The sequence below is a fragment of the Tachypleus tridentatus genome, chromosome 13, assembly GCF_004210375.1.
Source record: "Tachypleus tridentatus isolate NWPU-2018 chromosome 13, ASM421037v1, whole genome shotgun sequence".
Classification (NCBI taxonomy): Eukaryota; Metazoa; Arthropoda; class Merostomata; order Xiphosura; family Limulidae; genus Tachypleus; species Tachypleus tridentatus.
The window spans coordinates 26,452,675-26,477,989 of record NC_134837.1 but is presented as its reverse complement, the minus strand read 5'-3'; the positions used below and the strand labels follow the sequence as shown (position 1 = coordinate 26,477,989).

General features: G+C 30.8%; 1 protein-coding gene across 1 annotated transcript in view; it reads left to right on the top strand.

Moving 5' to 3' along the window:
• Positions 1–25,315, top strand: part of LOC143239441 (uncharacterized) — a 94,039-nt gene that overhangs the window by 34,217 nt on the left and 34,507 nt on the right. Inside the window, 12 exon segments of the mRNA XM_076480499.1 lie at positions 6,562–6,626; positions 8,401–8,488; positions 10,333–10,407; positions 10,667–10,886; positions 12,137–12,257; positions 14,823–14,929; positions 17,456–17,597; positions 18,173–18,214; positions 19,273–19,400; positions 22,892–22,951; positions 22,954–23,006; positions 23,742–23,807. Of these exon segments, the coding sequence (XP_076336614.1) occupies positions 6,562–6,626; positions 8,401–8,488; positions 10,333–10,407; positions 10,667–10,886; positions 12,137–12,257; positions 14,823–14,929; positions 17,456–17,597; positions 18,173–18,214; positions 19,273–19,400; positions 22,892–22,951; positions 22,954–23,006; positions 23,742–23,807 (1,167 nt within the window).

Sequence of the window (25,315 nt, the reverse complement as noted above, 5' to 3'; positions counted from 1 at the left end):
TTCAAATACAAAAGGTTTGTGTATATCTTTATTTTGTTTTTGTGGTTTTTTGTTTAATCTCTGATTCAGTAAACTTCTGTCTTTCTACAGACAATTCACTTCACTTATGCTGTCACTTTTGTATAACTGTTGTAATTTTCTAAAGACTCAGTTACTGTTGGTGTTGAGGTTGTTAAAATCTTTATATTCTTCATGATATAAACTACTTGGTTTACTTTGAAAATGGTAATTATTAAAGTATAATGTCACTTGTCTTACTGATGAGTTCTCAACACACCAAATGATTCACCAGTTTCAATTGACACACAAAACCATTCATTTACATCAGTAAAGATCTAAATGTGAATTTGTAAACAAGTATTCCAATGTATCAAAGTTAGTTTTTGCTTTGTGATGTCCTTAATGGAAAAACAGAGCAACAAAATTTAGTTAATTATAGTGAAGCACACTATATCTGCTTTATACAATGCTAACAAGGCTTTTTCCCCAACACCAGGATCCCTTGGTCAGCTTAAATATCAGAGATGTAAGTTGAAGTGATTTTTAAATTAGCAAATTGCATGGTAGTAATTGTTGTAGTGTAATTTTTCATCAGTGTTATTTTTGTCATGACACATCAGAATTAGAATAAGCATTATTTAGCACTGTATTTATCTGTTGTCAAACCAAATACTGTTAATTATTATTTTCTTGGATTAACCTTCTCATTATTTAGAACAACTGGTGAACCAGAAAGCTAGACTGATTGATCCTGGAGTGGGTGAACAACTACCTCATCAATGAGAGTAGATCACTAATGAAAATACCTAAATGAAGTTTTATAGTGTTAGAAAAGAACAGAATTAATTCACTTTGACAAATTTATTATTTCACTATAAAACAGGATTTTCTTACAGTTTCTCCTGACAGTTTTACATTTTAAAATATCATTTGGACCAGAGAACGTGCCTCACTTATATTCTAGAGGCTTTTGTCAACTTTCACAACACAGTGATTACTTGCATTTAGAATTTATTACTTAATAGTAAGTAAGTGTGTTTTACTCTAAATATAACCTTTACATACTGAAAATGTTGGTTTGAGGGAGAATGACATTACTACAAGTTCTATAAATATATCCACTACATACTGAAAATGTTGGTTTGAGGGAAAATGACATTACTACAAGTTCTATAAATATATCCACTACATACTGAAAATGTTGGTTTGAGGGAGAATGACATTACTACAAGTTCTATAAATATATCCACTGCATATAGAAAATGTTGGTTTGAGGGAGAATGACATTACTACAAGTTCTATAAATATATCCACTACATATAGAAAATGTTGGTTTGAGGGAGAATGACATTACTACAAGTTCTATAAATATATCCACTGCATATAGAAAATGTTGGTTTGAGGGAGAATGACATTACTACAAGTTCTATAAATATATCCACTACATACTGAAAATGTTGGTTTGAGGGAGAATGACATTACTACAAGTTCTATAAATATATCCACTACATACTGAAAATGTTAGTTTGAGGGAGAATGACATTACTACAAGTTCTATAAATATATCCACTACCTACTGAAAATGTTGGTTTGAGGGAGAATGACATTACTACAAGTTCTATAAATATATCCACTACATATAGAAAATGTTGGTTTGAGGGAGAATGACATTACTACAAGTTCTATAAATATATCCACTACATACTGAAAATGTTAGTTTCAGGGAAAATGACATTACTGCAAGTTCTATAAATATATCCACTACATACTGAAAATGTTGGTTTGAGGGAAAATGACATTACTGCAAGTTCTATAAATATATCCACTACATACTGAAAATGTTGGTTTGAGGGAGGATGACATTACTGCAAGTTCTATAAATATATCCATTGCATATAGAAAATGTTGGTTTGAGGGAGAATGACATCACTACAAGTTCTATAAATATATCCACTGCATATAGAAAATGTTGGTTTGAGGGAGAATGACATTACTACAAGTTCTATAAATATATCCAATGCATATGGAAAATGTTGGTTTCAGGGAGAATGACATTACTACAAGTTCTATAAATATATCCACTGCATATAGAAAATGTTGGTTTGAGGGAGAATGACATTACTACAAGTTCTATAAATATAGCCACTACATATAGAAAATGTTGGTGTGAGGGAAAATGACATTACTACAAGTTCTATAAATATAGCCACTACATACTGAAAATGCTGGTTTGAGAGAGAATGACATTACTACAAGTTCTATAAATATATCCACTACATACTGAAAATGTTGGTTTGAGGGAGAATGACATTACTACAAGTTCTATAAATATATCCATTACATACTGAAAATGTTAGTTTCAGGGAAAATGACATTACTGCAAGTTCTTTAAATATATCCACTACATACTGAAAATGTTAGTTTCAGGGAAAATGACATTACTGCAAGTTCTATAAATATATCCATTACATACTGAAAATGTTGGTTTGAGGGAAAATGACATTACTACAAGTTCTATAAATATATCCACTACCTACTGAAAATGTTGGTTTGAGGGAGGATGACATTACTACAAGTTCTATAAATATATCCACTGCCTACTGAAAATGTTGGTTTGAGGGAAAATGACATTACTGCAAGTTCTATAAATATATCCATTGCATATAGAAAATGTTGGTTTGAGGGAGAATGACATTACTACAAGTTCTATAAATATATCCACTACATACTGAAAATGTTAGTTTCAGGGAAAATGACATTACTGCAAGTTCTATAAATATATCCACTACATACTGAAAATGTTGGTTTGAGGGAAAATGACATTACTGCAAGTTCTATAAATATATCCACTACATACTGAAAATGTTGGTTTGAGGGAGAATGACATTACTACAAGTTCTATAAATATATCCACTACATACTGAAAATGTTGGTTTGAGGGAGAATGACATTACTGCAAGTTCTATAAATATATCCATTACATATAGAAAATGTTGGTTTGAGGGAGGATGACATTACTACAAGTTCTATAAATATATCCACTGCATATAGAAAATGTTGGTTTGAGGGAGAATGACATTACTACAAGTTCTATAAATATATCCACTGCATATAGAAAATGTTGGTTTGAGGGAGAATGACATTACTACAAGTTCTATAAATATATCCACTACATACTGAAAATGTTAGTTTCAGGGAAAATGACATTACTGCAAGTTCTATAAATATATCCACAACATACTGAAAATGTTGGTTTGAAGGAAAATGACATTACTACAAGTTCTATAAATATATCCACTAAATACTGAAAATGTTGGTTTGAGGGAGAATGACATTACTGCAAGTTCTATAAATATATCCACTACATACTGAAAATGTTAGTTTCAGGGAAAATGACATTACTGCAAGTTCTATAAATATATCCACTACATACTGAAAATGTTGGTTTGAGGGAGGATGACATTACTACAAGTTCTATAAATATATCCATTGCATATAGAAAATGTTGGTTTTAGGGAGAATGACATTACTACAAGTTCTATAAATATATCCATTGCATATAGAAAATGTTGGTTTGGGGAGAATGACATTACTACAAGTTCTATAAATATATCCACTGCATATAGAAAATGTTGGTTTGAGGGAGAATGACATTACTACAAGTTCTATAAATATATCCACTACATACTGAAAATGTAAGTTTCAGGGAAAATGACATTACTGCAAGTTCTATAAATATATCCACAACATACTGAAAATGTTGGTTTGAAGGAAAATGACATTACTACAACTTCTATAAATATAGCCACTAAATACTGAAAATGCTGGTTTGAGGGAGAATGACATTACTACAAGTTCTATAAATATATCCATTACATATAGAAAATGTTGGTTTGAGGGAGAATGACATCACTACAAGTTCTATACACATAGCTATTACAATTGAAGTATGGTTAAGCCTTAAACCACTTACTATTAGTTTTGGGAAAAGAAAAAAGTAAACTTGAAACTTACATCCCTATATTTTGTGTAAATCAGCATAAACAAAGAACCAAAAATTTAGTTCTATTTAAAAAAATAAAAGAGCAAGAAATCTAAAATTTGAAACATTATCTTCCATTTGTTGACAAAGAAATCAATAGTTAGTTTATATGCAAAAACGGCTCATTTGGGTTGAGAAAATATTTTACATAGAAGAGCGAACAACGTTTTGACCTTCTTCGGTCATCGTCAGGTTCACAAAGAAAGAGGTAACTGACCGGAAGCTGACTACATGTTTGAAAGGGGTTGTGTAACTGAGTGTTGGAATGTAGAGGGCGGTATTAGATGTTTGAATATATATATATATATATATATATTATTATATTAATATAGGTATAAAGGCGTTCCTTTATATTGGTTTATTTTGGGTTTAAGTTGTTGTATAAGTAAGGCTTCTTTAATTTTGCGTTTGTTTATGTTTGTTTCTTTATTTAGTATTTGAGTGTTTTCTATGGTTATGTTGTGTTTATTTGACTTGCAGTGTTCGAAAACGTGTGAAGGTGACTTTTTATGTTCTTTGAATCTGGTTTCCATTTTTCTATTTGTTTCTCCAATATAGAAGTCGTGGCAGTTATCACATTGTATTTTGTAAATAATGTTGGTGTGGTGTTTGTCAGTGTAGTTTTTATATAGTATAGACCTCAGTTTTGTGCCTGGTTTTTGAATAAATTTGGTATTAACTGGAATGTCATATTTTGTTACTAGTTTTTGCCAAATGTTGGTTATTTGTTTGCTGATGTCAGGAATATATGGTATACAGCAGTATATGGTTTCGTGATTTTTTTATTTGTGAGATATATTTACTTTTGTTGGTTGATTTTGCTTTCTGTCTAGGTGTGTGCGAATAATGTTTTTTACGGTTTGTGGAGGAAACTTATTGATGTTGATGAAGTATTGTTTTATTTTGTCTAATTCATCGTTAATTTTATCTGGTGAGCATAGTTTTATGGCTGTGTTCATTTGGTTTCTTAGTATGTTGAGTTTTTGTTTTGTTTCATGTGCTGAGTCCCAAGGAATGTATAGTCCAGTATGGGTGGATTTCTGTTTTGAATTGTGTGTCGGTTCTTGTAATTTTGAGGTTAAGAAATGATATTTGATTGCTTTCTTCCTGTTCACATGTGAAGTTAATGTTGGGATGTATAGAGTTAAGTATGTGCTCTGTAGATTTGAATCTACACTCAGTTACACAACCCCTTTCAAACATGTGGTCAGTTACCTCTTTCTTTGTGAACCTGACGATGACCGAAGAAGGTCGAAACGTTGTTTGCTCTTCTATGTAAAATATTTTCTCAACCCAAACAAGCCGTTTTTGCATATAAATTTCTCAACAAGTAGGTTTCTCGACATCACTGAATAGTTAGTTTAGTAAGGAAAGCTTTTTCCAACAATAAATGTTTGTTGGTTGATAACTGAAAAGAAAAAAAACTTAGTTTATCATGCATGTTAGAACATAGCATGTTTATATGACAACACATTTTCAAACTCTGCATGGAGTATTACCATTGTAGCTTGGCACGTTTCAAACAGTATTATTGTCTATTGACAAGAATGCAATATGAAATGGAACATCTGCAATTTTAAGATACAGATTTATTATGATTTTTCTATTCTATTAATATATATATATCTGCCTACAGAAATGTTAGCAAATCACTGGTGTCCAGAAACCACTATGAATATTATGCTCACATACTGTTACTTGTTATGAGTTCTCAACAATGTTTAAATTTCCTACATGTTGTTTCCAGTTCTTGAAGAGATATAGTTCCTCCCTTAATACCACTCCTGTATCCACTTTATGTTCAACTCCAGTTGCCTTATGTTTGGTATTTGCATTTTATTGATTCTCTGCGTATTTGCATGAGAGAACTTAAAATATCTCACTTTCATCCTTCGCTCTGAAGTTAATGTGTTTTCTCTTCACCTGCAATGACATTCCTATCTTGGCATGCTCATTCACAGACTTTTACAACAGAAGTTTATGTTTCTTTTCCACTTATTCCTGAACTAAACCAATTTCTATGATAATTTATTCAACTTAGTGTGTTAAACCTTTTGTTATTTGTTTCTCTCTCTCCCTTCTCAACTTGTGGTTACCAAGTGACATCTTTTCTCATATTTCTTTTAATGTCTAATTACAGAGTAATTGTCTTTTTCTTTCTTCTCACCTTTAAAATCCCTAATCAGTTTTAAGTATTCCTCAATTAATTATGCTAATTATTCTATACTCTCTTACTTTCCTTCTTTTTCTTTCAGTTTGAACAGCCAATGAATTTTTAACCTTTCTGTTTGGAATTTCCAATGCTAATTTCTTTTTTACTTTAGTATGCATTTTACATTCTCACAAAACTTTTGAAACCAAACAAATCTCACAGTAGAATCCTTTTGGTTTGTTATTTCTTACTACCAGTTTTTCTCTTATACCAATTTAGGCTAACCTTCTTTGTTATAAAAAAAAACCCACTTCCTCTCCTTTAATACAGATGTAAGTGATCATTTATATTTTGTATTTGTTTCTAGAGTGGAGGTTCTTTACGTCCAGTTGGTAGAGATGCAGCAAAGAGTTTGTGGCCTCGGAGTGGAAGGTAAGATTGTACTGAATTTCATTAGATTGTTTAATTATTAGTATCATGTTTTGGAACTGTTTTTTCTCTGTACTTCATTGGTTGTAGGTACATTCTTGTAGCATTCCTTCTATATGCATTGTTGTTACAGTATTCTGTTATTGTCATTTTTAGGGAAGTTATTATACTATTCCTCCTACATTTTTATTTATAATGACCATTACTATCCAATCCCTTTGAAAAGAGCAGTCCAGCTGTGAGAGAGAATCAGTGTAAGATGCCATATTATGCCTAGGTTTATTCTTGGCTTTAAATGTTAACATATTAGACGTTTTAAGTTAATTTTATGAGTAAACCATCCTTATTTACATGCTCAAAAAATTTGAATTACTTTTAAATTCATGCAACAGAGAAGAATTCATCCTGTGAAATAAATAAAACAATTGTTTAAATTACTAAAATATAAACGTAAAGGGATCCTGAAAAATGTACAATAAGCTTAGACCTTTCAGTTTTCAAAAGCAATCAAAATAGAAACTGTTTCTGGTCTCTTCACATGGTCAGAATATGGCTTTTAAACAAGTCATATCCAATGTACATGATAGTTTTGTTCAAAGAGTTTGGGAAAAAAAAATTCAGGTGAGATATATAAACTACAGCAATGATGTACTTCCACAGTAAAATAAAACCCAGCTCATGTTCAGCCTTAAATGCACATTTTCTCTGATATATACCTCCACAGTAAAACCCAGCTCATGTTTAGTCTTAAATGCACATTTTCTATGATATATGCCCCCACAGTAAAACCCAGCTCATGTTTAACCTTAAATGCACATTTTCTCTGATATAACTCCACAGTAAAATCCATTTCTTGTACACGAAGTATATGCTGAAGAAATTCTATAACTAAGTTGTACCTTAAAAATGTAGGTTAGCATGTTATATACATTGACAAAAGAACACAATACAAACTTGTCATCATGTTGAATGCTCAAAAACTACAGCAACAGAAAATACAGCTTCAAAAACTTGTCACAAAAATGTTTCTTCCCATTGAACTCATGACTTAAGTGGCTTATGGATCATAAGTAAATTCAAAGTATGAATACTAGTTTCTAGTTGTCTGAAATTTTGTCTTCTTTAAACTACCATTTGATACCAATATTACCTTTTTTAGTTAAATTTTTTTTCCTTGAAGATGTCTAAACCTAAAATAAAACTAAGAACAAAAAATATTGCTTTTTCCAGTATTAAACTGTCACATCTACAAATAAGATCAGTAAAGTCTCTTTGACAAATGCTGTTCTTGGTTTAGCCTTCACAGCTATGAATGCATACCCTGCAGCTGGTTTTAATATTTTGAAGGCAATAGAAAAAGTTATTCCCTATAGTGTTAGCCCACATCACTTATCCATGTCTGTCACATGATGAAAATGACATGCATTATCTCATCATCATAGTTCTTTGTATGTAGTTTTCATACATATGTGTATACATATTATAAGTAACTGTATTCTTTCTCCATTTATCATTGCTAAACATTTCACTGTGATGGTAATCTCCTTGTGCATATAACCTACAGACAGCTTTTGTTAAAAGTATTATATTCTACTGTTTTGTGCTGTGACATTTTCATTATTTTATTATGCAAGTTTACAAACAATAAACTATGGTAATGCTAAGTCGCTAAAAAATACTCACCCCATTTTTAAAGTAATCTTACATTTTTCTTGAGTTATAGCATACTAAATAATTATACCCTATACATTTATTAATACTAACTTGTATGTTCTAGACTTGAAGACAACCCTTTCTACAGTAATATTGATTCCATGCCAGACATTCGACCCAGGAGGAAGTCAATACCCTTAGTTAGTGAACTGGTGAGTAGTTTAACAGCTATAAGTTGAGATTGTTTGAAGACAGGACTGGAAAATTTAGTGCTTTTTTTAAGCTCTTTATATAAAAATGATTCTCCCAGTATCAGGTTGATTTTTAGATACAAAATAAAAACAAAAAACCTGCTTAATGGTAGTTCATTACATGTTTGAAGTTTGTAAGCTTTTATGAAATTTGAAGAGGTATATCAGTTTTTCTTTTTTCATTATCTTTTATAGCACTAAAACTTTCTATATTACTACAACTAGCTACATTACGTATATGTTGATTTCTATTTGTCTTTATAAAATCTTTTACAAAATTTATTATCCTTGTTTCACGTAAAGTTTTTATTGCATGTAGTCAATGAACTGTTTTTAATAAGGATCTTAAAACTATTTTTTTTGCTTTAGTCAGTAAAAGAGTGAGTGACATTTAATAAATAGCTGTACAATATATTGATTTAAACCTGTAAATGGTTTGAATCAATATCAGAACATAGTCAAATGTAGTTAAATATGTGTCAAGAACTGAAAAAAAGAAAGTAAAAGACAAATCAATGACAGTGAGGTATACCACTACCACTGTAAAGCATGTTTTAAATAATTGTTGTAGTATAAGTGCTTTTGTTGTTAAATATCCTGATTAATGAGTTATTTTATTTGTATATTGTTTAGAAGATATTTCACAAGATGAAACACTTCCAACTATTGTTATTTTTTTAATGTATTCACCATTCTATTTGTGTTTATTGTTCAGACTAAATAATGAAATTTAAGTATACATCTTGTTCTCCTTCCTTTGTTGTTTTTAAAATTAAAATAATCTATTTAATTACACACATGAATCAGAGATTCAGTGACATAATTATAGTGTAGATCCATCATACATTCTATCACAAGTTTTATGGTAATGTATTTTCTTATGCATATAAACATTAAATATCTCCACTTTGTGGTAGCACCAACAGACTTAAATTACATTTGTTGCTATGTTAATATTCTATTTAACTGTACTGATGCAGGTTTTTCATTATTGAATCTTAACAGCAAGTGTTTTTGACAAAGTTTTATTGACTATTCCATTTATTTCTGTGTATAATAAAATAACACTTTGTTGGTGTTTTCTTTCATCTTCTTGTTGCTTCCTGTGGCTCAGGTTCTCAAGGTATTTGTCTTATTAAATGTCATCATATGATCATCTATTTTCCTCAAAGTAGTTCAACTAACTGCATGCTTCACTATAATTTTTGCATGATGTAACATTCTCTGCCCGTTATAATGGTTATGGTTTCTTATAGATATTATATTCAAGAATAAAAAAAGTTATTAATTGAATATGAAGTCAAAGTATAGTATTTTTATTTCATGTTACACCAATGTATCAGTGTAATTTACAAATCGTATTATTTTACTGTTATCTGTAAAACTGCTAATACACTTGTAAACACTAGTACATCTTGTGTTTTAACTACATTCTTACATTATTAATATAATGTAATAGAACTGTATAAATCATAGGGGTGTAATAAAGACCAGTTTGTTTTGTATCTATGCAGTGCCTATCTCTCTTTGTTATTTTCTTATTTTAAAGTGACACCCAGTAAATCTTTTTTTAAGAGTTAAATTTTATACTAAAGAATTAAAAAAACTAATTTTGAATACTAAATTTCAATATAAAAATCTAAGATTTTAATTCATGGTTTAAAAGTTAACATAACATTTGGAACAGACATTATGATATTTAATCTTAGAAGATTGAAAAAGCAATTAATTTTAATAGTAAAATAACCAAAATATGATTATACTTTATGCTGTATTGACAATTAAAACTATTTTGATCGCTTTAGACCATGGCTGCAACCAAGAGAAATGCTGGCTTGACATCTGTGGTACCTCGACAGTCATTAAATGATGAAGAATTGGTTAGTATACATTTTCGCTCTGCTTGAAGTTCAAAGTTCTAATCATAACTTCACAGCTCATATATGTGTTTCCAGTGTTGGCAGTAACACATGTGTATAGCTTTTCATGTTTATGAGCTCAGTATTTTTTCTCCAGTAATAGTTTTTTTCTTAAAACTGAAAAAAATATTATTTAAGAAATAGCTAAGTAATTTTAAGTTGTTTATCTTTGTGTTTTGATACACTTTTTAATTAGACAGTTTTCTATCTGTATTCACAGAAAATGCATGTGTACAAGAAGACATTACAGGCACTGATATACCCAATTTCAAGCACCACTCCTCACAACTTTCAACCCTGGACTGCTACGTCTCCAACCTACTGCTATGAATGTGAGGGTTTACTGTGGGGAATTGCTAGACAGGGTGTACGCTGTACAGAATGTGGAGTCAAGTGCCATGAGAAGTGTAAAGACTTGTTGAATGCAGACTGTCTACAACGTATGATATTTTTTTATTACTATTAATTATACTCATTAGGGAATGTTTAAAGTTTTCTGTTTTAGTTTTATTGTTTGGTGATTTTGTGTAATTTTTTTTACATTAATATATTCTACATTGCTGACACATGAAAGTAATCTATTTTCATAGTTATGGTTAGCTAAGTTGTCAGTTTCAGGTTTTTATAATTATATTTCAAATAACTTTTTTATTTCTGCACTCCTAGATGTAATTGACTTACTATATCAGTTTAGCAGACTTATCAGTTTTTATGGGTTTTGACAGTCTTAATATATATGTGCATATTTTGTGTGTGTACTTTTATATGTAGTTTTTCTACTTCTGCACATACTTCTGTTTTCGTAAATGTTCGCAGTTGCATGTTTCTAGTTTATTATTTTCTTGTATTTGAAAATGTTATAGATAAATTAATTAGTTCAGTGTTTGATGCTGTATAATTGCTGGCTGGTTAGACTTATTTTTATGTTTTTTACATAACATGAAATTTCTCTTTTTGTTATTTTTTTGCTACAGATAACTAATTCTATCTTGTATCTATTGGAACACCACACGTATTGTTTTGAAAAGGTGAAAAAAATAGATTTAAGTTGTAGATTGATATTAAATCTTCAAAGATTACATTTGAGTTTTAGAAGAAAGAAAAGGTTTAAGTTGTAGATTCATATAAAAGCCTCAAAGATTATATGTTAAGTTTCGAAAAAAATTACTTTTAAGTAGTAGATTCATATACAAGTCCTCAAATATTGTGTTTAGAAAAAAACAATATAAAACATATGGGTCATAAAAATAGCAGGATAAAACATATAGATCATAATTTCAGGTGGATATCCAAATCCATGAAAAGAATTATAAGGCAGAACAAGGAAAAGGTCATGTCAATTAAAAATACAATAAAATATGCATTTATGAAATATATCTTTCATGTTCAGTCCTCTATTGGAAAGGAAAGGAAGATATTTTCTGTGGTTGTATTTTCTAGTTGGTATATTGTCCAGGTAATTTGACATGTTTTGTAATTTTTTCCAAAACTTTGCTCTAAGCAGGAGGGCACAAATAGGGGTGAACTTCATGATCATTATGTTCTATGCATTTTATGTAATGTATTACATGACAGTTGGAATAAAATTATGTTTTGTAAACTGTATTATTTTTTATATTATAACATGGATATTCAGTTCCAGTTGTTTTTGGGATTAAAGATGAAAATTACAAGATATTCATTGTAACAGGAGCTGCAGAAAAAAGTTCAAAACATGGGGCAGAAGACAAAGCCAACAACATCATCATGGCTATGAAGGAGAGAATGAAAATCAGAGAAAGAGACAAACCAGAAATATTTGAGCTCATTAGGTATGCCAACCATATTGACCATATTTAACTTTATTTATAATTTGGCCACAGTTGTGATTTCTTTTATTAAACTGAATTGCACCCATAATGCATGCTATAACTGATAAATATCAAACCTTATTTCCAGATACTGATTTTTGAGTCCTTTCATTTGAAGCACTCACTCTTAGATTTGTGAATGTTATCCATGTTTATGACTTGGACATACACCATTAGAAATAACATAAAACCATTTTGGTTTTGTTTTCGGAAGTATTATATTTGAAACTGTATGACTCAACCATATTTATTATTAAAAAGTATTTGTAAATTTATAAGATAATTTTCAGGAATTTATGATTGTTATTTATAATTTTCGTTAGCATTAAAACATTATTTTCATAATTATATCACCCGTATATATTATTGTTATAGACTTTGAAGCATTATATCAATAGTATCATTTGAAGAACATAAAGTGTAGAAGCTAATAAGAAAGACTTGAAAGTTTTGTGAATCTGAAGATTTGCTGAATCAGATTCTGATGGGTTTTTTACACCTTTGCTTTGCAGATTTTATCATTAAACTTACACCAGTACCTTTAGGATAAAATTAAACTTATATCAGTCAATTGAGGATATCATTAAGCTTACATCAGTCCATTTAGGAGAATAATAAGAATGTTATGCAATGGAGCTTTATGAGAGTTTGAGTGTAAAAAATTGTCTGGATTAATTTCTTCATCTAGATTTTATAATAGAGCCTACAAAAGAAAGAAGGTTAAGAAAATAGAAGTTATTATTTTAAATGGAAAGCTAAACACTTCAAGCATTGTCTCTCAATAAAGAAAGCAGAACTGGATTTATGAGCAGTCAGCAAAATTTACATTGTAATTTCTTCATTACCTAAAATCATACCAAAATTCATAATGTTACATTTTTTATAATCAACACTGTTGAGGTGATGAAAATTTTATCACTCAAAACTGTGCTTCTTTAGCTCATCATGGTATTGGTATGTTTACCAATGTCACTTAACATTTCATTGTATGAGAAGGAAGATTATTTTTAATTTATAACAAAATAAATTTTACAATGGAAATCCATTAGCTGCAGTGTACATTTTAAATTTGAAAGTTTTTATTTACTGTGAGCTCCATAATTTTGGTGAAAGTATAAGTAGAAAACTTTGCAAACATATTAGTTACATAATGATACAAGGTAACAGAGTTGTTGTGTAAAATGGTATTAAAGAAAATAACAGTAGACCTCAGGAATAGCTAAATAAAAATTAATTATTTTGTTTTTTTATATTATGTTACACTAATTCATGGAATAATTTGATTTTTTTATTTAAATGCTGTAATAATATTTATTACTTATTTATTATTCTAAAAATATCATATATAGTGTATCATTTATTGACACACCCACTTACAGCTACTTTTGTCATATCCAGAAGACATCTGTGTTTCAAGCATGTGTCTCCACTACAGTTTTATTCTACAATAAAGAAAAATAGTAACTCAAAAGTTACAGTAAAACCTATATTCTGATCAGATTAAATCTAATTTTAAATGTTATTTTAAGTACATGAGGTTCTAATTGACAAGTTAAAGGTACTATTAGCAAGCTAGCATGGTTTTAAGTTTTGTATAGATCTGTAATAAAACTTTAATGGCTAGATCAGTTCTATATTGAACATTATCAAAACAGTTTAAAAAGAAATATGTTAGAGACAGGTGTGCAATAACTTCTCTTTCAAGTTACATAACCACATAAAGCTGGGCAGAAAGAGAGGTGATTTTTCCATGGAGTTACAATCACCAAATTGTCATTGTATGGGCATTATAGCCCAGTATTACCTGATACTCTTCTGATTTTTAGCATAAAGTTTAATATACATTTGGAGCAATTGCATGTATTTTTGTTTGATGCAAATGTAAGTAAACAAAATATCATTTGTTTTGTAGATTTTTAATAAACCAATAAACTGGTTATGAAACTGAAATACAAAGCTATATTTCCTGTATTTCCCAGCGCTGTTTAACTTAGTGATAAATGATGAAGAATAATTGATAGTTTTAACAGGAAGGCTACAGCATATTGTGCTGAATTATAAATTAACTATGTTTGATATAAATGCATTTAAGAATTTTAAAATTTTAGTCTTTATTAAAAAAAATGTTTTATATAATTTGCAGGCTGTACATGTATGAGAACCAGTTGCTTCATATTGTAAAACCACTCATAATCCTGGCTCATGAGATGGTGGTTTAGTTTTATTTAAAAAATCTTATTGCCCCATTTAAATACAGGGACATCTTTGGTGTGGATGTAAAAAGTCATGCTGGCCATATGAAGGCTGTCAAACAAAGTGTATTGGTTGGAACATCCAAGTGGTCAGCCAAAATAGCCATCACTGGTAGGTTACATGGGCTGTACCTATCTATTCTTGTGCCTCGCGAACTGTGCCTATTGTAATTGTGCAGTGTTCTTGTATCGTGAAGTGTTACTGTGGTGGCATCTTGTTTCTGAACATTTTTTTGTTGCATGATGTAGTAGTTGTGACGTTGTGGTGTTGCAGGCTGACCTTTGGTGTTGATCCTGACACGCACATAGATGCCTTGCAGCAGGCTGAACAGTCAATGATGGAAGGAACTTCCAAGTGGTCGGCCAAGATTGCTATTACAGGTAGACTTCTTCTTCTGACTGCTTGGTAATGTATGGTGGCTGCATATCATGTATAAAAACCTTTTTTTGGTGTTGGCTGTAGCTTGGTTTAATATATGTTTTTGTTATGTATAGTAAGCTAGCTAGATTACTAACAATTTGAAGTTAGTTTTATATTAGAATTTGTGTTGGCTGGAGCCTGATTTTTATTTGTCATGTGTGATAATCTACATTGAAAATTAACAGTTTGAATGACATATTCTGCTGTAATGTGTATTTCATGGCATTCTAACACATGTACTCATTATTATTGAAAGTGGCTATTTATAAACTGAAATACAGGTATTATGTTGGCTACTTTTTATCATGTATGGTAACCTGTTTTGATTATTGATTACAACAAATTCAATGAATTTTATCCAGGCTAAGCAGAACCTATTTAAGTCATTTGTAATAATTTTATAGTGACCTTTAAACAAATCAGATAATTTCCAATAATAGCAAAGGTACATTATAAGATATTTTATGTATTTTAACATGGTTTGGCTTTAAAGTGCCTCATCAAGTAAATATGTTATGTTTTATATTTTGTTCTCTGACTTGAAAATATTAACTCCCGAATGTAACGATAGCTGAAACAGTCAGTGATGAACCATTAAGACAGTTATAATTGTACTTTATATCTTGAAACACTGACATGTAAATACTAATTTCCAGTATTGCTAACTTCTGATATGCCCACTTGTTCTTGTATTTTGGTAAAATTCATTTACATGTGAAACATATATTTTAAACCTTAATCTGGTTGCATATAATTTATGATAGTTACTTTATCTGTGGGCTCTGAATTAGATGTATGTGATCAATGGTGATAGAAATGTTTTGGATCTGTTGAATAGATAGTTGCTTTTATGTTCTTTACACTTTTATTTAGTTATAAAAGTAGATTTCTTGTTTTGTTAGGCATAATCTTAGGTACATAATTACTGTAATGAATTTCATGGAACAGATTTATCTCACATTGTTCTACTTTAATAGAGGCAAGTATTAGTAATCTTCAAGTGTGTGATGGAACTTTGGTTTCATTAGGAATGGTAGTGGTTATTGTATATGTAAGCTTTAGTTCATTATCAATCATAATTTAATGCTTTAACAACAAATTCAAAGATTAATAAGATATAATGACCATCATACATTCTGTATTCGTAAGTGATAAATAAAAATATAACTATCATTCTTTCTGTGCTCTTAAGTCACTTGAAATTACTCAATTTTACAATATCAAATTTTAATAGTTTCATATTTTCTGACAGTTACTTAAATATATAGAATGAGAGGTTTTATGACATTTGAATATGAAATAAAATAATGGTTGACAGTTTTCTGAATTTGGATATAAATGTATACAATAAATAAAACTCTTTTTATTGATATTTTGTTCTGGGTTAGAAAGTTGAACAAAGGTAACCATTATGAATGTTTCCATTAGATGTTTAGTAATATATTATTGGACTCAATTTAGATTTATGTAATGAATAATTATTTGCATAATGACAACTTTTCTTTTAGACTTAAATGTATGCAATAGACAATTCTTTTATTGTGGGATTTTTTATCTGAGAAAATGGAATAAATAACTGTTTTAATGTTGTTAAGATTTTGATGCACATAAAGATTGAAGGGGTATAAGTATATTTCACAACTTTAAGCCAGCATTGGAATTGATATTATTACAATTTTATAGCAAATGGAATTTTAAAAAATGCAAATTTTATGCCTAAATAATTGAATAAAATTCAGTCTGATCCATAAAAAAAGTGTTTTAATTTTTTATTGTCAGTTTTCTGTGACAGGTTTCAGTACATGAAAAAATGTAATGAGGTTAAATTTCCAATAGCTTTTATGAACTTTATTCCAAACCTATTTAACATATTTGTTCATGTTTTTGATAAAATATATGATTTATTTTATACAATATTGCCTATATTCTAATGCATAATCTAAATCCTACTTGTCAAATTGAAAATTCTGAGTGTATTGTGTAATTGTCCTTCAACACAGATTCAAAAACTAAGTGTGGGCTTAAAAACTTTATATTAAAACTATGTTCAGACTGTAAAACTGATATAATTTTTCATTTAATATTAAATTGTCAAACTCATCAGGAATTACAGAAATATGAGAACTGAAAAAATATGAACTTTATATTTTTCAATCAAGATAATATTCTAAGAAAAATTATGAAATTTTCAAGTTTTTTACTTCTTTTTCAATTTACTCAGATATATAGATATAGACTCTGAACTTGTACTTGGCAGGAGTTGATTTGTATATAAGCACCTGAAAATTTGTAATGTGATCTTTGTATTCAAAGGTAGTATTTTCTACTTCGTAGTGTTAGCAGTATATTTGTCTGGAAAATCCTTGGTAAAACATAAAATAATTAAGGGTAAGATTGAAACATTATTTTCATAAGTTTGTAAATCTTGCTTACACATGTATATTCTAAGCAGTCACTTAGACTTAAATACTTAAACCATGTTACAGTTATCTGTGCTCAAGGCCTTATAGCCAAAGACAAAAGTGGGACTAGTGACCCTTATGTGACCGTCCAAGTTGGGAAAACTAAAAAGCGCACACGCACCATGCCTCAAGATCTCAATCCTGTTTGGAATGAAAAGTTTTACTTGTATGTATAACACTTTAAACTGTACTGGATATTTGAGGTGAATAACAATGGTTAGTGATTCTAGTTGTTCCTGTTCCTTTCTTGGTTGTCGTGTGTTACGTGTTAAATACTGGAAGCTGGTAAAGCAGTGGAACCACTAGAGCTGTTGTTTATGATATACCTAAACACTTGAAATAGAAAGTGAAGCTTTTATTCTTAGGCAGTTTCTCAGTAAAAATTTTAATATTTTTAAATACACAACAGAACAAAAACCTCTGTGTATTAAAACAGCAATGACAAATGTAATTAAATCAGTAAATAATAAAACATGATACTGAATTTCCCATAATTATAGTGAAGTATCTAATAATAAAATGAACCATTTGTAATAAATAATTCTAAGGAAAATATATTTAGGGGAAAAGATATTCTAATAGGATATAACCATCCCAGAAACTAAAAGTTAGAATTTTATGTATGTATGTGTCAAAACAAATGAGATTGTCAACTCACAATTGTTTATAGAGACTGAGTAATTACAAGCAGTTAGTTACTGGGACAACCTAAGAATAATTTTTCTGTTTTTCTTTCATCAGTGAATGTCACAATTCATCCGATCGAATCAAAGTTCGTGTATGGTAAGTATGAAGGAAGCTTTTCTTGTTTAGTAAAAATCTTGCCAAGACTGAAGAGATATATGTATATTATTTCTAAATTTTATTATTTTCTAACTCAGTTTTAATATTTTCATGTTTGGGTTTACCAGTCATCCTGTACAATTGTTTCTCTATAAACATAATTTTCATACAAGATCTATTTTTAGCATCATTTGAACAAAGAAAACACAAAATACTTAGACTATTATCTATCTTTTGAAACTGTTATTACATAGTTTAATATATTTAAGTTGTCAACAAAATATTCATTTTACATCTGTAAAAGTTGTTTAAAGTGGTGGGTCATAATACTACCATTATGTGTTAATGACTGTTGTTTACAGTTTAAAAGAATTAATCCTGATATGTTAACACAGGAATTTCAATGAAAATGTTATGTATGGTAAGTTACATTTGAAATTAACCGATATGATAATTTTAGTAACACATTTCTGGATAAGCATCAGTTGGTTAGGATTATTTTATAATAGACTGTACATAGTCTATGTATATACATATATAAGAGGAGGCTTGTTTTAGCTACATACATTCACTATGGTTTGTTTGCATGTACTGTTCTCAACCTGTCAGACTCATATTGCATCATACTGAGTTATCTGATATTTTTATCTGGCCCCCCCCAGTGGCTCAGTGATAAGTGTCAAAGCATATGCTATGGACCTGGTTTCAGTACATGTGGCAGGCTCAGCTTAGACTGCCTATGTGTAGCTTTGTGCTTAACAACAAAAAAATTTTATTTGCTACAGTATTCATTGTAAAAGAAAGTGACCAAAAGAATGGAATTAGAAGTTGCAGCAGCAAGCAAGGAACTTGTGTAACATCTCATGTTATCACCATTTATGAACATTATTCTTAAAAATGTTAGTGTCTTTCTTTATACTAGTAGCATTGTATTTATTTTCCTAATATTTTTTTTTTTATTTTTTACTCTTAGCTTTAGCTTAAGATAAATTTAATCAGCTGTCTGTATTGTAATGTCATATTGTTTTTTTTGATGATGAATTGAGATTTATTACCAGGGATGAGGACAATGACTTGAAGTCCAAATTACGTCAGAAACTTACCAGAGAAAGTGATGACTTTTTAGGACAAACTATCATTGAAGTGAGGACTTTGAGTGGAGAAATGGATGTTTGGTATAATCTAGGTATTTGTTGTTTATCTGTGATGCACTTCAGTTGTAATTAATCATCTGTTTTGTACTGTTAACATTTCTATACTAAGTCAATCAATACACTCAACAGATGTTTCTAAAAACAAATATTATAAAGTGAAGTCAAGTGAGACACCTAAAGAAAAGTACACTAAGTGTTTTTATTTGAACATTATAGGACTGTAATCAAGGTTTGAAATTTTCTACTTAAAGCTGGACATGTCCGTTAAAAAATCAAGTTTGACCGACACTTTCCCATCTATCACTGGACATCGTAACCGGTGGTCATATTCCTAACATATAGGACACAAATCGTCCCCTCAAAAATAAGTGAGGCAAAAGCTGTGTATGCACAGCCCAAAGATTTTGCTTAAAAGTATATTCTATAATGAGTGGAAAATAACTTGCAAAATTTAAGATTTAATTTAAGACAAAAAATAAGCAAATTTTAAAAAAACGGTTGTGCACGGTCACAAAATGCGCTTTTTAGGTCACCTTATCTGTGCCATCCCGAATAGTCATGTTACTGTCAAACATTCATGGTGTCTGATAGTAAAAAAAATGGGAAAGTCTCACGATCTATTTCAGTTTGGCTTCACGAGCAAGACTAATGAATCGGAAGACAATACTATGGAACCTCGAGTGAAAAAACCCAAGCTTGTTGACCTAAGCCCAAGTGTTAAAGCAAAAACTGTTACTGCTAGTACTGGTGCTAAGCCTACTCATCGTTTTCAGGATGAATGGAACAGAGGCCAACCATGGCTGGAGTATAATAATGCTACCGGACTAATGTTTTGCTCAATTTGTCAGGAATATGACCAAAGTAGTGGAAGGCAGAAGAACAACTTCATAACAGGATCTTCCAACCTGAGAGAAAGTGATGTTAAGGAGCATGAAAACAGTCACGCCCACAGTCTAAGTTGTCAAGCTAAGACAGCTAAAGAAACACCTGATTTAACTCCCATGATGAAAGAATTGAGTAAACTTAACCAGATTGAGAAAGATCATTTGCTTGTGCTGTTCAGGACTGCCCTTTATATGGCTTTGAATGTCAAACCATTCAGCGATTTTCAAGAGCTTCTGTTGTTGCAGGAGCACAACTTTTGTATGAACTTAGCAGAACATTATGCCAATGACAAACAAGCAGTTATCTTTATGAAGTATATTGCAGAAACAATTAGAATTAATGTCAGATCTCGTCTGCACACCTCATTATTCTATGGCATTATGACTGACGGCTCAACAGACGCTGCCAACATTGAGCAATAGATAGTCTATGTAAGATACTTGGACAGTGACTGTTACCCAGTAACCCACTTCCTGTGTCTGCAGTCAGTTGAGAGGGCTGATTCTGAACACTTGCTACAGGCACTTAGTTCAGGTAAAGGTTTCATAATTACCTGTGATGAGAATTTTCTGGATTTATCCTGAATTCCTAATTAAGAAAAATTAAAATGGACAATATTTCATGTACATTTCTGTTATAATTCAGGTTTACATAGTAATTTCATTATTAATATACATCAGTGAAAACTCAAGCATTTTTCAATTGATTTAAACCAAGAAGAACCATGTATTTACCACTGACAGAATTGGAGCTTAACCTAGCACAACTAGAGTAACAGATAATGGAGCAATTGAATTTTCCAAAGTACAAATTTACATTTTGTTGTTTTTTTTACAGAAAGTAACTAATATTTGGTACTAATTATTTATACTTGCAGCATTGTCCATGTATGGCAAGTTTCCCGACTGGCTTGAATCAATTGTATGCTTGACAGCTGATGGAGCAGCTGTCGATTTTGGCACAAATAAAGGACTTGTCAACAGATTGAAGGTGCAGAAACCTTATTTGATAGGGATCCACTGAATTAGTCACAGATTGGAACTTGCAGTTAAGAAGACCACAAAGAACATCCCTAACCTTGATTGTATCCAAGCCTCTTTAGAAAAGCTATGGAAGTTTTATGACAATTTGCCACAAAACTGGGCTGGCCTCAAAGAAGCTGGTAAAGCCAACAAAAGGGACAGGAACTCGGTGGGTGGCCTACAAAGAGTGTGCTCTGGAGTCAGTTTCTCATAACTGGCCAGCTTTAGCAGAGCATTTGTATCAAATAAAGCTGCATTACAAAGGGGAACGTGGACAGAAAGCTGCAGGATTATACAGTACTTTGACAAGTCTTAAATTCATCCTGTACATGGACATACTCTTGGCAGTTCTGCCTGTTTTGACATCTCTTAGTCTCAAAATGAAAGACAATTCTGCTACTGTGAACACTGTTTCTGACAAACTCTCTGTTTGCAAAGAGAAGTTGGACAATTTGAATTATGTTGAGAGATCCCAGAAAATTGTTAAAGAGCTCACAACATGTGAACAAACTGGCAAGTGGTTAAGTAAAGGAGAGGTGATTGATATTAGTGGTCAGACAAGGGCCAGAGGCTCAAAAACTGCCACAAAAGAGACAGTTGCTCAATCCGTGGCTGAATAAACTGCCATCTTCATAAGTAAAATTGTCACATATCTGAATGAGAGATTTGAAGAATTTGATAAGGATTTTATTGGTGCCTTTCAAATTTTTGAACCAAGCAACTGGCCTAAAAGCAAGGAAGCATTGTAATCTTATGGCCATAATGAACTCCAGATACTGTTGGACCACTTTGGTGCTCTGCTAGAAGCTAAGGGTTTCAACATTGCAGCTTATATTTGCCAAGCTGACTTGCACGAGACACTGCTCAAAGCCACAAGATTTGCCAAATCAGATGAGTCCCTGGCTAGTAGTGCAAGTGGATTGTGGGCCCACATGTTAAGTCAAATTACTGTTGATGACAGTAAACCTTTCTCTGGATCAACAGTGTTGGCCTTGGTATGCCTCATGCAGGTGATTTCTGTGTTATCTGCTGAACCAGAATGTGGATTTTCCCAAATGGCAATTATTAAGGATGACTGGCAGTCCAAACTAATAAATGATTCTCTTAATAACTTGATGACAATAAAATCAGCTAAGAATAAGCCCTGTGATCTTGCAAGCACAGAATTACTTTGCAAGTCTGTAGAATCCTGGTGTAAGGACAGTAAAAAAACCAGACGATTTGCAAGTCCACATAGAACTCACACACATAGAGACAATAGAGATACTGAGTCTACATCAGCTGATGTCTTAGTGCTGGATGACTAAATCTACCAGTTTGATTGATGTGTCATTTTTAATGGATATAAGGCTTGTTGCAACTTGCTTTGAAGTAATGTTTCAGTGCCATAAATAAAATGATTCTGTTTTATATAATAATTGTCTCTACTTGATTTCTTGTTTTCGGTAATGTCCGGTGACAATTTTGAGGTGTCCTGCTAAAATTTCAAATGTCCAGCAAGTTTCACTGTCCAGCAGGACACACGTCCTGCTGAAAATTTATAATATTTCTACCCCTGTGTAATTATTGTGTGTGTATTTTTTAAGAAATGGTAAGTTTCTGTATGATTTTAACAGAGAAAAGAACAGACAAGTCTGCTGTGTCAGGTGCTATACGTCTGCATATCAGTGTAGAAATCAAGGGGAAGAAAAGGTGGCTCCATACCATGTGCAATACACCTGTTTACATGAGGTGGGTATGATTGTCATTTGATGGATATATAAAAGCAAAGTAATGTAATTTTATGTAAAAAAATAAAGGCAATAAATGAAAAGGTACTCCAGGACAGGAACTTGAATCCAAGGCCAGTGCTGTACCATTGTGAGCTATCTAAGAATACAAGCCATCCCCTATCAATTTTTACATGTAAGGCTTCCTGCTGTGAGTGTAGCAAATGTACTACTACATTATAGGTACATGTGACCAAATCATAAGAAATCTATCACAGTTTAACAAATTGTGTACCCACACAGTAACTCAGCAGTAAGTCTAAGGGTTTATCCACTAAAATAAAACCTGATTTTGACACCCATAGTTGGCACAGCACAAACAGCTCATTGTGTAGGTTTAACAACAAACAAGCACTACAAAACAATTTTTAACTTGCATTAGGAAATGGTGAAAAGGTAATATTTAATATTAAGCTCTGCATGAAAAATCTATTAATTCGAAAGAGGCTTTGGGATGGCTCTGTGGTAGAGTGCTAGCTGTGACAGCCAGAAGCCCTGATTGCAGAATCTCTTTTCACTTATAGGCCTTTTTATATAAAATTTAATGTTATATATTGGTCCATTACATAAATGTTTAATTTTATTATTTGTTTCACTATTGTTGTTGCTTTTGTTATTTGTAATACTATTTATCTATTGTGTTCATCTATTTAAAAAAAAAAGTAAAATATTTTGTACATATTTTCTACTTTTTTAGAACTTATTCCATTATTTGTGTGAAGAAAAATTTGGAGGAATTGTCAAGCTACCAGATGCTAAAGGGGTAGGATATGATTTGTTGTAGAACATGCATAGTCCAGAAATGTTTTTAGTTTGATCTATCGTATTCTATCTCTTTTAACCAGAAGCAAGACTTGTTAAGTTACAAGCTAACTTTGAACTCAATGGATTATTTAAACGTTTTACTTGCATTAAGATACATGACAGAAAATATGAAGGATGTTTGAACCTGTGTTAATTTGTACGTGAGAAGTATTAAGTTTCATGTATCTCTAAGGTAGTTATGAGTTTAATGCTTGTATTTGAGTGTTTATAAATGGCCATGCGTTTTGTGGAGTGATACGTTTGGTTTGAACTTAGACTATATAATGAACTATAATATAACTTTTGTTCTGTGGTAAAATACTGAACCTCTATGCCAGACATAATATCTATTTATGCACAATGTACATATATGATGTAGTTCAGTGACTTCTTAATAGATTACTAATTTGTTGTTCATTTATCAAATAGATCTGGATTTGGGGCACTTGAGACCCAGCTTAAAGTTCTCTTAAGTTGTAAGATACTATTCATATTAGAACCACTGTAAGCTAGAACTGAGGTACATACCCATTATAGATACTGCCAAGACTAGTACACTAGTAAAACACAAACAAGTGTAATGTTCTTTTATATTGAAATCATTTGTAAGCAAATAATACATGTAGGTTTTGTTCACTTGTAAAATATGTATAATATTACATGGCTGGCGCTGGGGTGGGCTAAACGTCCCGAGATATCGTTCTTGTCCACCCAAGTTCATTTCTCCCTAATAGTCTAAAAATATTACATTATCAATTTTTAAAAAATCATATCACTGTGTCAAAAGTGTACCTGTAAATCCATATCTAGGTTTTGTTAACATTTTACATACCACCGAGTTTAATCTATGTTAATACAAGTGTTATGTTCGTGTATAAGATAGACCTTGGTGTAGTATGTTTCATTTATAGTAACTGTTATCCATCTATGTGATAAGTCTGGGTATTACCCATTAATAAATAAACTACATAAATAATTTTTATATAGTATGGTAAGGTTGAATTTCATGCATTTCTGAACCATAAATAAGATTTTATTGGGGCTGAGTTAAGCATATCAAGATAATACTTGTAGGTTTTCTGTATTTATGAACTAAAGTAGGTGTGGCACAGTCAAAAGATATTTAAAACGTGTGATTATTATACAATGTAAGTTGTATGATTTGTAACATAGCACTGAGTACAGTACAATTCATTAGTAAGTTATGTACTGTACTTTTTAAAATAACTAGCAATTGACTGAATATTTGAAAACCGAATTATCTTTTATTGATGTGTAAATATCCTTTATAATGGTATAGCATATATTATTTTTCTGTATTTTAAAGTAATGTATAAAAAGGAAATTTTTTTTCCCATTTGATTCAGGGACATATATATATATATATATATATATATATATATATATATACACCTTGTACAGTTGAGGAATGATTACAAGTTATAATTTTAAAATTCAAAATACTAG